Source organism: Tiliqua scincoides, chromosome 1 (genome assembly GCF_035046505.1).
Source record: "Tiliqua scincoides isolate rTilSci1 chromosome 1, rTilSci1.hap2, whole genome shotgun sequence".
Lineage (NCBI taxonomy): Eukaryota > Metazoa > Chordata > Lepidosauria > Squamata > Scincidae > Tiliqua > Tiliqua scincoides.
In genome coordinates this window covers 47,806,033-47,819,832 of record NC_089821.1, presented here as the reverse complement: position 1 = coordinate 47,819,832, position 13,800 = coordinate 47,806,033, and the positions used below count along the sequence as shown (strand labels likewise).

Sequence of the window (13,800 nt, the reverse complement as noted above, 5' to 3'; positions counted from 1 at the left end):
TACTGATGAAGATTTTCATGGATGAGCTTTCCACCCCCACCCCCAAAATTTCAGTTCAGTCCTACTTGTTACTTGCATCATGGGTAATGAATTATTTGTTTCCAAGGAGAGGAGGAAATGCAAATGATGAAACACTGTAATTAAAAGTGTATGCATATAAAAGATCAGAAGTGTTGCACATATTTCTAAAATGTCTGCCTCTAGGAATCTGGAAGTCACAGTTTCTTAACTATAAATGTAAGGAATGGTGTGTGTGTACATGTATGCACACCTGGAAAAGAAACACTGGTTTTGGACCCAATCCTATCCAACTTTCCAGCACCAGTGCAACCGCAGTGCACTCTTGAGGCACAGGAGTAAATGTTCTTATTCCCTTGAGAAGGCTTCTGTGACTGCCTCCCCACCACAGGATGCAGTGCACGCCCCATGGGCACAACTGCACCAGCACTAGAAAATTGGATAGGATTGGACCCTCAGTCATTTCAATTTTTGAAACATCTTCAAAAACACTGATTCTGTCATTTCCCACATCTTTTTATGGCAGTGTTGCTACTGAGACTGTATGACCTGATAGCCATTTACCTCAGCACAATTAGATTATCAACAATTCAGAGTAAAAATGTCAAAAATGATTCTACACTGATTCTATCTTGAATAGTTTCTTCTTGTGGATAATATTGTGTCAAAATAAATAAATAAATATTAGATTTAGGCAAGAATCTCTATAAGTAGATCTTTTTTGGGGGGGGAAGTCTATATTTTGGATGTTGCAGGTAGAAGAGGGCAGCATAAAAAAGCTGCAGTTTGAATTCTGCTTGATTGGAGCACATATGGGTAAACTTGTATTTGCTTGTAAGCAAACAACCAACTATATGGCCAGTTGAGTAAATGAGGCTGTAGCACAAGTTTATCCCTGTATGACAAAAGTCTTTTATTTGGCAGTATTTGAATTTCATTTTTAGCATTGTCGTTTACTGGCCCTTAATTCATCCTCTTCAAACCCACAGTGAATTTTCCCAAGTTTCAATATAAATATGCTGCTTTGCCAGTGTTCAGTTATAAAACTGCATGAAATTTGCTGAGCAAATCCAAGAACAATGGCAGTGTTAGGCAGGAAAAGCTCGTTCATACTCATTGACAATCAGTAGGGATGAATGAAGCAAAAGTCAACATTGCCAAGACTCTCTTCAAACATTCCAAAGCAGGGCTTCAGATAATAGTACACTACAATTTGCTTTGTCAGTATTATGATCTGTGGGTAGCTAGTTTTCCCAACTCTAACCACTTACATGCATTTTCTGTGGCTTGGGGTGTATTCATGCTGTCTGAAAAACTTGTTTCAAAACTTTCCAGTCTTTCATTCCCGCATAAGGTTTATTTTAACATTTGAAAGCAATCTGTAACAGAAGCAGAACCACGGAGTCGGCTATGATAGAGTACACTAAACATCTTTGCTAAATTTAGTTCCCATTGCAAATGGTCTGCTTAAAATTAGTCAGTGTACATTAAAACATAGATTTTTACTGAGCATGGAATATCTGCTTGCTTTTAGGAACTTCTTCACCAACACAAGTGAAGTTCTACGCACTGTCCTCTGGCTAGCTTGAATCACTAGAGGGTAAATGTTATCTATTTTCACCTTGTAATTTTCTCAGGTTTTTTTCAAGTTCGGTTGCTCCCATGTTCTAGTTCCTAATCCTATCTAAACAAGTGGTTCAACTGCAGTGAAGTTGTAAAGCAAATAGGATTATTTTACTTTAAAATGAGTCAGTGAATGTTTTAAACTTGTTAGTCAGCACATTTTTGAAGAACTGAATGTTTGGTATTTCAGGCATAGTTTGGGCTTTTCACCTTAAATTAAGGATAGCGCTACATGTTACATGCAGTTCAACCCCTGCCCCCATCCAGACTTCCAAGTTACAGTGCAAAGCAGATGCAAGTGGCTTCAGATTAAATGAAGAACCAGTGGGAGGGGAAAGTACTGTTTAACCCTTTCCTTGTTAACCACCTGTTCAAAATTATAATGATTTCACCCATATGTGATACAAGGATTCTTATTTCTTACACTTTGGGGAAACAAGCAGCTGGGCAGGGGGAATTTTGCATGAATAACCAGAGAGAAAGGGATTAAATAGCCAATTTCATCCTCTGGTCTGGAACCAGTAAATCTGAAGTTTGAACCAGACACCTGAAGCTGTTTTGCACTACAGGAAAGGCAGATGGGGCAGGGAAGGAAAGAACAATCAAGCTTGAAAGTACAGTATATGGAGTTCTGTCCTACTTTGAGGGCACAGTACAGGGAAGTTTACTGAGACCTTTGGAATGACTTTTGGAATCTATCACAGATTCACAAGCCACACAACACTTGTATGCACCAGAACTTTGTCAAACAGTAAACCCATATGATAAACTAAAGAGCTGTAACATCAGCATGGATCGCACATGGTGAACACAACCATTGCAAAACTTTGCTCAATGTGGTACATTTCCCTGGTTGTTACTGCTTCCTGCATTTCTGGGTTTCTACAAAAATGTTGAACTTGGTACAAGAAGCTTTCAGATGCATGTGTCATACATATGGCCCACATCTTACGCAAAGGTTACCTTACAAAGCTAAGAACATAAGAAGAACGCTGCTGCATCAGGTAAAAAACCCATCTAGTCCAGCTTCTTGTATCACATAGTGGCACACCACATGCCTCGGAGAACACACAAGACAACAAGATACCTGTATTCTCTTGTATCTGGCATTCAGAGATAGCATAGTTCTAAAACCAGGAGTTTTCTTACACCCATCATGACTTGTAACCTGTGATGGACATTTCCTCCATAAATCTGTCCAACCCACTTTGAAAACCAGGTTGCCACCACCACATCTTGTGACAAGGAGTTCCACATTAATCACTGGGTAAAGAAATATTTTGTCTGTTCTAACTCTCCCGACACTCAATTTTAGTGGATGCTCTCTGGTTCTGGTGTTGTGTAGAGAGAAAATAATATTCCTCTATCTACCCTGTTGTTGTTGGCATCCTTCAGTCTCGAAAGACTATGGTGTCACGCTCTGAATGGTGGTTCTGGAACAGAGTGTCCTCTCCAGAGCGCGAAGCCTGGGTAAAGTAGGTATGGAGGATAGGCTGTTACCCATGCAGCAAATCCCCCCTCTCCACGTCGCTGAAATGGTCCAATGGAAAGGCAGAGGCCAATACGCTTGGTTCCAGCGGCGTCGCAGGAGTTGCCAGAACATGACTGTATTCAGCCATGAACTGCCTCAGGGACTCTGGCTCTGGATTTTGCCTCAAGGTTGACTCCTGAAGCCTTTTCCATAACTGGATGTAGCCACAAGGCAGTGGAGGTTTGGGATCAGAGTTTTCCTTCTCTCAGATGAGCTGCCTTCCCAGGCTAATGAGTCCCATCTACCCGGTGGCTGTTTAGTCGCCTCTTACGACAAGTACAGCCAAACTGAGGGCCTATTCTTATCCCCAGCCCCCAGGGGTTACTATCTACCCTACCCATGTCTATCTACCCTACCCATGTCTCAATCATGTCCTCCCTCAGGTGCCTTCTTTTCTAGACTGAAGAGTCCCAAATGCTACAGCCTTTTCTCATAAGGGAGGTGCCCCAGACCAGTAATCATTTTGGTTGCTCACTTTGGCACCTTTTCCAATTCCACTGTGTCTTTTTGAGATGTGGTGACCAGAACTGTATACAACACTCTAAATGTGGCCTTACACTCTATTTGTACAATGGCATAATACTATTGGCATGTAAAGCTAAAATTGCTTATAGGTTAGCACATAAAGTAAGGTTGGCACATAAAGCCAATATTATACAGGTCGGACCTTAGTATCAATAGGCATTCCATTCCAACTGTGTGTCGTGTACTGTACTTTTAGTTCTTAAAGAGACTATGAATAATTTCATTCCATTACATTCAGCCACTATATGCGCTGCATTACATTCAGCACACCTAGTGGCTGAATGCAGTATACACTGATGTTGGGAGACTCAGATGTACACCTTTAGAACTATTTTTAGGCCTGAGAGGTTTGGCAAAGATGTGGTTTAGCTGCACAAAGTTAGGAAACCCAATTTTCATTGTTTTGTTTCTATTTAAAGACATTTAAAGTGGGATCTCGACATCCACAGTGAGTCAAATCCATGGATGCTGGATCCACAGATGGCAGGGTTGAACTGTAGTCAAAACTACCAAAATAAAAAAAACACATACTGTTTCTTTAAGAACTAAAACTACAATATACAACACATTTGAACTGTGTCTGGAAATGTCAGAGGAAAAGCAGCTTCATTCTTCCATTTCAGGCTTGCTCTGGGGCATATATTGAGTAAGGGAATGGTGGGTGGAATCATCTGCACTACTGAAACTGTCTTTTTCCTTTGCCTTTTTTTGGGGGGGGGGCGCATATACAGTACAGGTGGTGCCTTGGTATCTGGGAAGGGATATGTTCCCAGACCCCCCCCCCCACAGATACCAAAAAGCCACAGATAAAAATCTACCATATAGCACCCTTTAAGGCTTCCAAAGGTGACCAGAGCTGTGCTCACGTCACTCTGGAGCTTCTTCTGAGGCATGTGAACATCTTGTGCGGCCTCCACGAGCCTCAGAAGGCATGAAAACCACAAGTGACATTTTAAGGCCTTATAAGACCTTTGGAGGGCTGGGGGAGCCTTCTGAGGCCTGTGGAAGTTGTGCACAGTCTCCATGGGCCTGAGAAGAGGCTCTGGAGGCAACTGGAATGCCCACCTCTGAAGGCTTCAGGTTGGGCCTAATCTATCTCAATGCTGGTCCAGGGGATAGCTAAACTGCATATATGGAGGCTTCAGGTTAGGCCTAATCTGTCTCAATGCGTATATGGAAGCCCTACCTATACTTGAATTTGTGCAAGTCAAATGCATGTAAGATTTGGGCAACAGTATTTTCCAGACAGCTAATGATTTTGAAGAATTCCTTCTTCTCTAGAAACCCACTGTAAGAACTCAACACTGTTATATATCCTACTATTAATACTACCTTCCCATGTCTTTCCAGTAAGTCAGGGGGAAAGTACTCTGACCCAGAGTGCTTTCTTGTACCCTGTAAGCAAGTCAACTTGAAGCCACATCACTCAACTGAGCAGCATTTCTGCTGTGGAAGGAATGGAGAAAAACTACAGGGTAAGCACATCATGGACCCTCTAGTCTTCAGTCGATATGAAGTCAGACTGATTAAGTTTGCCACTTGTTATGGCTGACTGTATTCCAGCAGCTGTGATATGCATATGCACTCTGCTTTTAGAAAGGGAGCACAGTTGAATGCATTTAATATCAAATATAAAGACTGCTTAGCATGATTTGTTCACTAGCTGCCACTGCAGTTTCTCTTTTAAAGTGGTGTAACACAAGGTGATCTTTTGTACATCTTCTCTCAAGATGCTAGTGACTCTATAGGCTGTGCTTTAATTTGTCCCTGTACATTGCAGTAAGCCTTACAATAACAACAATTAATGGGGGGGGGGGGGAGAATACACACATGCAGTTAACTTTTTTACCTACAGAGAGGCATTAAAAGAGAAGATAGATTAGGTTTGCCACACAAATAAAAGTAGTTTGAGACAAAGAAGTTAAAAGTAAGTTTACAGAACAAACTTTGCTATTGTCACTGACTTACTTGAATACATCTACTTTTGGCAGATGCAAAGAGAGAAACCAAAAATTAGCATCAGGGCTGGCCAATCCATGATGCAATGTGAGACAGACTGCATAGGACATTTGATTGGTGCAGGTGGCATCCAGTGTTCAACTGGTCATCTCTACTGCACCTGTTTGCCTCCGCCATGTTTATTTTGCTGCTCTGTTTTTTGAAATGAAGTAGCAAAACTAGATGGGACAATGAAGATGGGAGAAGTACCACTCTACTTCCAAAAAAAACAAAAAACCTTTCTTTATGAAAGTGGAGTGATGCTTCTCCTAGCTTCCATGTTCTGCTCAGTTCTGCTACTATATTTCAAAACACAGAACAGCAAGCAATGACGGAAGAAGGGCTAGAAGAGGCATTGAGTGAGGAAGCTGAAGGAGTTGTCTTCAGCACTGCTCCCAAAGATTATGGTTCCTGTCCCTACTTCTGCAGTCTGCCACTGCCTCCTTTCCTCCTCTGCCAATTGCTCAGAGCTGGGGAAAGGGGAATGATCTGGCCAGTTCAGAGTTAGTGGCAGAGGGCACATGCTAATGCATGTACAAAATAAACAAAAACAGGAGGAATTTAAAATGTGGCATTAGGGACTAGTCCTACCCAGGCCAGATCTAATTAGCATACTACTAAATGTAATAAAATTTCTCAACTCATTGTAAGTTATACTTGGCCCAGAATGTTTGCCTGAATTGGGGGGGAGCAGCATTCCTGGGTGTTCAGCTACCCCAGGGCTGTCCCTTTAAATGCCACCCCTCACCTGACCTGGAAGTAATTGTGGTAAGGTGATGTCACAGCAGTTACTTCTGACATGCTCCAACTGGTTGCACACTGGTCCCTCCACAGCCACTTGGAGCAGTTGTACATTGCTCTGAGCACCTGCCCGCTTTTTTGCTTCGAAAGCGGTAAGCAGCCACTTATAGCAATATGCAACCATTCTGAGTTGCTGTAGGAGGCTGTGGATGGAAGCATCATCCCCCAAGTGTGCTGCCCAGGGACACTTGCCCCTCCCTTAGGTATGCTAGTAGTGGGAGTATGAACAGCGAAGCAGTAAACACACTGGATGCAGTTGAGGGAAACAAAGTTACTCAGATCGTCTCTAGTACACAGTATGATCCACAACATAGGAAGTTACAGTTCTTGACTTTTGACGCTCAAAACTAGCAAATGTTACTATTGCATTTGTGTAATCATTTCAGAAACTTAAAAAACATCACATTAATCCAAAAATTGATATACCTAATTGTTGAAACAGAAGAGCCACACTAGTTCCGGTAACAGGAAGACTATCATTTAAAGGAGTTTGTATCAGCTGCCTGTCTCCTGCTCCCAAGGAAAATAACTTCTGTAGAAAGATATTTAATACACAATTACTCCATATGCAATGAAGTTTTTTTTTAAAACATCAGGTAAATATGCTAATGTTGCAATTTCAGTCACAAAGTTCAATGTCAGACAATATTGGAGTTCAGAAACATGGTTTTCAAATCTGCAGTCACAAACATAAATTTCTTTTGGTGACTGGCATAGCTCACTGAATAAGTGTTGGTGTCACTCTCAGGTCCTCCTCCTTTAAGTTTCCATGCATCACAGAATGCCCCAAGGTGAAAGCAGGTGTTTCACTTCCTTCTTGGGCAAATATTAGGAAGAAAACAGACTTGTCCACCCCAGCAGTTCAGTAAGAACCAGAAAGGAAGCGACTAGGGATGGAAAGGAACCGGAGATTGCACCTAAAGTTTATCTGGTGGCCATGTTAGGGCAGCCTAGCAAGCTGGTGAGCTGGATAAGACAAAACAAAAGGGAAAGGTAAGAGGGGCAGGGAAGTACCCAATTTATGCTACCAAAGTAGCTGATAGAAAAAGCCCTTTCAAGTGAAGGGGCTAAAGACAAGGGTTAGAATGTGATAGAATATTGGCTGCTTCACTGTAGTAACAACTTTAATAAATAAAAATCACTTTTCCAGGAAAAAGCAGCAGATGAAAATGAAGTTTAGTAGAGAGAGGAGAGTGGGAATAAGAAATTCCAGTTTTCTCACCAAGCAACCCATTTAGAGGTGCTTGTTTCTAGGACGTAAGATAGGATTATAGCCTACGTCTTAATGAACACAATGGGATTACTTCTGAAAAAATAAATAACACCATTTTCAAAAACCTTTACCCATTGTTCATTCTTATTACAGTCTGCTAGTTCTGGATAGAGGAAAGTGCTACTGCCTTCCCCACTTTATGACACTTTTCAGTGTTGAATGCAGAGGCATTATCCAGGGTTGACCAAGTTGGATACAAGCTGAAAGCCAACATGGTCTGGTTCCTGAACGCTTAATACCTGTGAATGTCCAATAAGAGGGTGGATGAGGAGGGAACACTGCAGGGACTCACTGTAGAGATTTTCCTTAGGGATCCCAATAATCTGGTACCACCACTGAACAACAGTACTTCAGTTTACTGTCAGCAGAGTATGCTGGTAGCAGTTGGAAGCAAATGACCACAGGCTTTTATTGATGGGTATCACCATCACTATGCCCTGCTTGTGAATTTCCCTATGGCATGAGAATGGACACTGATCAAACAGAATAAGCCATATTAATATGAGAGTTCTGTTTAATTATAGATTACCCATAGGTAGTTGAACATTAGTTTATAAACTCTTAAAAATCTAACTGTTATCACCTCTCAGTTTCACACTAATAGGAATTCGCAACATTATCACATAAATGTATGGACTTCTGAACTCTAAATGACAACAATGAGAACTTCAAAGACTCAAGAAAGCAAATTACAAAAGGAAAATCAGCTCCTCCCCCCCAGACCCACATGCAAACGAAGAAAACATTTAAAGGAATATTTTTAAGCACCAGTAATAAAAAAAGAAGCTGCACTCTGCAGAGTTCCTGAATTTATACTCTACCCTGAAAAGGCAATTGCAGTGTCAAAATTAACCCTTTGACCTTATTGTGGAATGGAATTTTTGCTGTCTTTAGAAGACAGACTACTGGGACATACTTAACTGAACTATGGTCCTTTATTAAATCAAAATATTTGAAGAATTTATTTTTTGCTTTCTTCATAAATTAAGTTAACTGGATAAATACTCTTACTTCCTATTTACCTGTGACCCTCCAGCAGCAGGGACAAAGCATGAACAGAGATTTGCAATGAGGCTCTCAAGTGAGACATTGAGGTTGTCCACGTACACAGTGTAGACCAAGCCAAGGCAAGCCTAAAACATGAAATAAAAATATATAAAATTGGATCCTAGGGAAAGAAAATACTGATAATTATTGAAAAATATACATTGTTGTACAAGCAGCTCAGTCTTGGGAAATGCCACAAAAAATTATTTTGTTTTAATAGAGTAACACCAAAATTTTAAGCTCCTTTTTCAATCTAAACAATTATATAGCAATAGGACTTAAGCGTTCTCATGTATGTATACGTATAAGAAATTTTAGATGCATACATCTAAGTAAAGCTAACCTAGTCTGCGCCATAAACCTCATTCTGACTTTGCTCTCTTCAGGCCAAGTACCACTGGAGAGAGGTGGATCAGAATCCAGAAGCAGATTTAAGGTCCACTATATCAAGGTTTTCCTGAATCTTTCTACTGTCCTCTTCAATGTTAGCTGTTCCTTCCAGTTTAATGTCATCTGATGAGACAACAACTGTTACCCTGCACATGCCTGATCTTGTCTGATCTTGGAAGCTAAGCAGGGTTAGGCCTGGTTAGTACTTGGATGGGAGACCACCTGGGAATACCAGGTGCTGTAGGCTTATACCATAGTCTTTCGAGACTGAAGGTTGCCAACCATCATCAATGTCATCTGTAAATTTGGTAAGATTCATTTTATCCCTCCCATCTACATCTCTGATGTTGAAGAGAGCAGACCCAAGACAGAGTCCTGGGGTACTCCACTTGAAACTTTTCTCCATGTTGCTGAGGAGCCATTGATGAGCTTTCTGTGTATGGGCTGTCCAAACAATTGTTAATCCTATTGGACTGGACCTGCAGGAGAGGAGATTCCACCTGAATATCAGGAGAAATTGCTCAATGGTAGGAGCAGTTCAAGGAACAGAACAGATTGCCAAGGAAAGTGGTGGGTTCTCCCTTGCTGAATGTCTTCAAATGGAGGATTGACAAACCCCTTTTAGAGATGCCCTAGTGAGGGTTTTCCTGGTCCAAGAAAGGCACTAGCATACGTAGGGGGGTCAGCAGGGACAACTGACCCCCCAGGCAGCATGCCGACAGAGGCGGCAGTCCCATCCACTGCCCCCCACAGCTTCACTGAGGGTTGGTCTGTATCCTCTGGACATGAGGTGCCCTAAGACACATGCTTTTCAGAAAAACCAGAAGTGTGTCTTAGAGAAGACCTCTGGCAGGCCCTCAGAGACATGAGGAGGCTCCTCACATCTCAGAACACCCTCCAGACATAACCAGAGGGCACCTCCAGTTGCGTTTGGAGGTCCCCTGTGGCCTGACCATAGATTTAATTATCTGCAGTTTTTGGTATCTATATTCCAAGAATATCATCACATCATCACAATTACTTCTGAGTCAGGGGGTGGCATTTCAAGGGATGGCCATGGGTCAGCACACACCCCAGAAATCAGCTAAAGCAAGGGACTAAATTATTTTGAAGATCCCTCTGACTCTACATTATATGATTTCAGTAAAAATGATTAAAAGTGATCGAACTGGAATCAATTACAATGACAAATGACATTCCCAAGCGGATTGCAAGTGAAACCATAGTTGAGATGGGGCAACAGCGTTCCTCACCCACATACACACATGTAGCTTCAGTATTCTCCTCTCCTCCCTCTATTCCAGACAGAAACCTCTTTTCCACACAGCACGGAATGTGAGTTATTGTGAACCTAGTGCATCCATATTTGGTCTTTAGATGTCTTTAATCATCTAGTACTTCATTCAGCGAAGACACCAGCAGTTCCCAAAATCCTACTCAGAGTCTGAGAATGTTGTAAGTATTGGCAGAGGGGGAGAAGGCCCTAATGGTGCTGCAGCAATCATGGTGCCATGGGGACCCAGGGGCTTCTAACCTGGGGGGTTGTGCAGGCTTCCTGCAGGGTCCAAGGGGCTCACAGCCCTCTCTGCAAACCTCCCCATGGCTGGTGATCGGAGCTATGTGCAGCCATGGGGAGGTTTTACCCCAAGTAAGGGTAAAAGCCCCTGGGCCCCCAACATGCTGTGATAGCTAAGGTACTGTTGGGGCATGTATTCCTGGGCCACTCCCCTTAAGGTGGAATGGCCCATTACCAGTTTTGCTGGTGAGTCACGACCTACCAGTTTGAGAACCAGTGATACAGGTGTTTAAACAAAGTGCCGGGGCAGGGGGAAGAGGAAATAAAGAATAATCCCTGGGTAGGCCTGAGCTAAGGAACTGTTATTTTTCATGTTGTTGCCTGTAGACCAGAGGTATCTCAGAAATAAGTTGGTAACTACAAGGCCAGCTCCTATTGATAGATAGAGCTAAGGAATGCTAATTGAGGTTTAAGAATTGGTTGAGGACCAGGAAACAGAGAGTGGGTGTCAATGGGTTGTTTTCACTGCGGAGAGCAGTGTGCCCCAGGGATCTGCCCTAGATCATCTGGTGGTTCTGTCCTAGAACCAGTGCTTTTCAACTTGTTCATAAATGATCTGGAGATAGGGATAAGCAGTGAAGTGGCCAGGTTTGCAGATGACACTAAACTTTTCTGAGTGGCAAAGACCAGAAGGGACTGTGAAGAGCTTCAGGAGGATCTCTCCAAAGTGGGAGAATGGGTAGCAAAATGGCAGATGCATTTCAATGTAGGTAAGTGTAAAGTAATGCACATTGGGACAAAAGATCCAAATTTCACATATAGGCTAATGGGGTCTGAGCTGTCCGTGACAGATCAGGAGAGAGATCTCGGGGTGCTGGCAAGCAGCTAGATGAAAGTGTCAGTCCAATGCATGGCGACAGTAAAGAAGGTCAATTCCATGCTAGGGATCATTAAAAAAAGAGGATTGAGAATAAAACAGCTAATATTATGCTATTATACAAATCAATGGTATGGCACCTACTGTGTTCAGTTCTGGTCCCCATATCTTAAAAAGGACATAGTGGAACTAGAAACAGTGCAGAAGAGAACGACCAAAATGATTACTGGGCTGCGGTACCTTCCTTATGAAGAAAGGTTGCATCACTTGGGGCTCTTCAGTCTAGAAAAGAGGTATCTGAGGGGGGACATGATTGAGACATACAAAATTATGCAGGGGATCAATACAGCAGATAGAGGGGTGTTCTTTTCCCTATCACACAACACCAGAACCAGGGGACATCTGCTAAAATTGAGCATTGGGAGAATTAGGACAGACAAAAGAAAATATTCCTTTATCCAGCATATAATTAAGTCTGTGGAATTCCTTGCCATAGGATGTAGTGATGGCATCCAGGATGTGATGATGGCATCCTTTAAAACAGGATTGGGCAGATTTCTGGAGAAAAACTCCATCAGAGATTACTAGCCATGATGGGTATGTACAGTCTGAGATTAGCTGGTCGCTCATTATAAGAGGCAGGTAGGAATCTTTTTTTTCTGTCATTTGAATTGGCTGTGGATAGCAGTTTTTTTGTGTGTGAAAAAAACCTCCCTGGTGAGGGAGGGAAGGTATATTAAGAACATAAGAACAGCCCCACTGGATCAGGCCATAGGCCCATCTAGTCCAGCTTCCTGTATCTCACAGCGGCCCACCAAATGCCCCAGGGAGCACACTAGATAACAAGAGACCTCATCCTGGTGCCCTCCCTTGCATCTGGCATTCTGACATAATCCATTTCTAAAATCAGGAGGTTGCGCATACACATCATGGCTTGTACCCTGTAATGGATTTTTCCTCCAGAAACTTGTCCAATCCCCTTTTAAAGGTGTCTAGGCTAGACGCCAGCACCACATCCTGTGGCAAGGAGTTCCACAGACCGACCACACGCTGAGTAAAGAAATATTTTCTTTTGTCTGTCCTAACCCGCCCAACACTCAATTTTAGTGTTCTGGCAATTTTAGTCTTCTGGCACTGGCAAACTATTCAGTAGGTCTCATGCATTAAAAAGTGGTCACTGTGTTTAATAAAGTAGCACAAGTTAAACCCAACTGCATCTGGTGTCTTCGTTAGGGGAGGGTGTGTGTGAGCTAGATGCAGGGAGGTGGCAGCATGATAAAAGTATCTTGTGTGTGCTCCCTGGGGCATCTCATGGGCTGCTGTGGGATATGGGAAGCTGACCTAGATGGGCCTTGCTCATCCAGCAGGGCTCTTCTTATGTTCTTAAGGGGCCCCCAAAGTTGCTATTGAACTTGATGTAACTAGGAACACAGAACATTAAAGCCCAGTGTATTAACAAGCCTAAAGCCATGTGAAAGTAATACTGAATATGGTCTGTAAGAAACAGCAGAGCTCTGAACCAAATATTTTAGAAAGGATTTATTTATTTAAATAAAATTTCAAATTCATTTTATTTCATTCATTTCCAAACATTCATTCATTTCTAGATGCAATGGGGGGTGCGGGAGGCTCTAATATCTCCCTCTCCCGTTTGCCTCCTGTTTGCTATCTGCTGCAAGGTTTTCCCCAAATGGCTGCTGCTTCAGTGCTATTAAGCAAATAAAGTGCTATAAGCAAATAAATTGTATTATGATCACCAAAGTAACAGCTCTGAAATTGAAATTTTCTGTTGAGTGTTTAGCTGAAAAAATATACAGTACCTGTGTTCATTAAAGATCAAACAGATTTTACAATTTTTAGCTATACAAAAAATATTATAAAATACAATTATGAGTTCTGTACCCTGAAAATTTCTGGATAATCTAACCGGGACACCAACACCAGGCTTTTAGGAGCAAATACTTCTGCAGGTTGAATCAAACCGGACCCTTCTTCTCCTTCAGTTTCGCTTGTTCCCTTGAAAAAAGACATACAGGTTGAGTCTCATTGTACCCAGAACTCAGGTGGATGGCAAAAAATGCACTAAAGCACACTAAAACGCACTAATGCACCATTTAAAAAGCAAAGTCCCTTTGCTCTGGTGATTTAAAAACAACCTTGTTGATCCTTTGAAATGCACACAGAGGCAATCAGTCGCTCTC

At 42.2% G+C, this 13,800-nt stretch overlaps 1 protein-coding gene and 1 pseudogene across 6 annotated transcripts in view; one reads left to right on the top strand and one right to left on the bottom strand.

The window, feature by feature from the left end:
- SBF2 (SET binding factor 2) overlaps positions 1-13,800 on the bottom strand; it is a 344,987-nt gene that overhangs the window by 184,703 nt on the left and 146,484 nt on the right. For all 6 annotated transcript variants that reach the window (XR_010794990.1, XM_066639834.1, XM_066639835.1 and 3 more), the window contains exons 4-6: positions 13,502-13,615; positions 8,792-8,902; positions 6,923-7,028 (exon numbers count right to left, since the gene is read on the bottom strand). Coding sequence is in view for 5 of the 6 variants with exons in the window: in XM_066639834.1 (XP_066495931.1) it covers positions 6,923-7,028; positions 8,792-8,902; positions 13,502-13,615 (331 nt within the window). In the remaining variant the exon portion in view is untranslated. The remainder of the gene's footprint in view (positions 1-6,922; positions 7,029-8,791; positions 8,903-13,501; positions 13,616-13,800) is intronic.
- On the top strand, positions 9,337-9,453 carry LOC136638413 (5S ribosomal RNA; annotated as a pseudogene).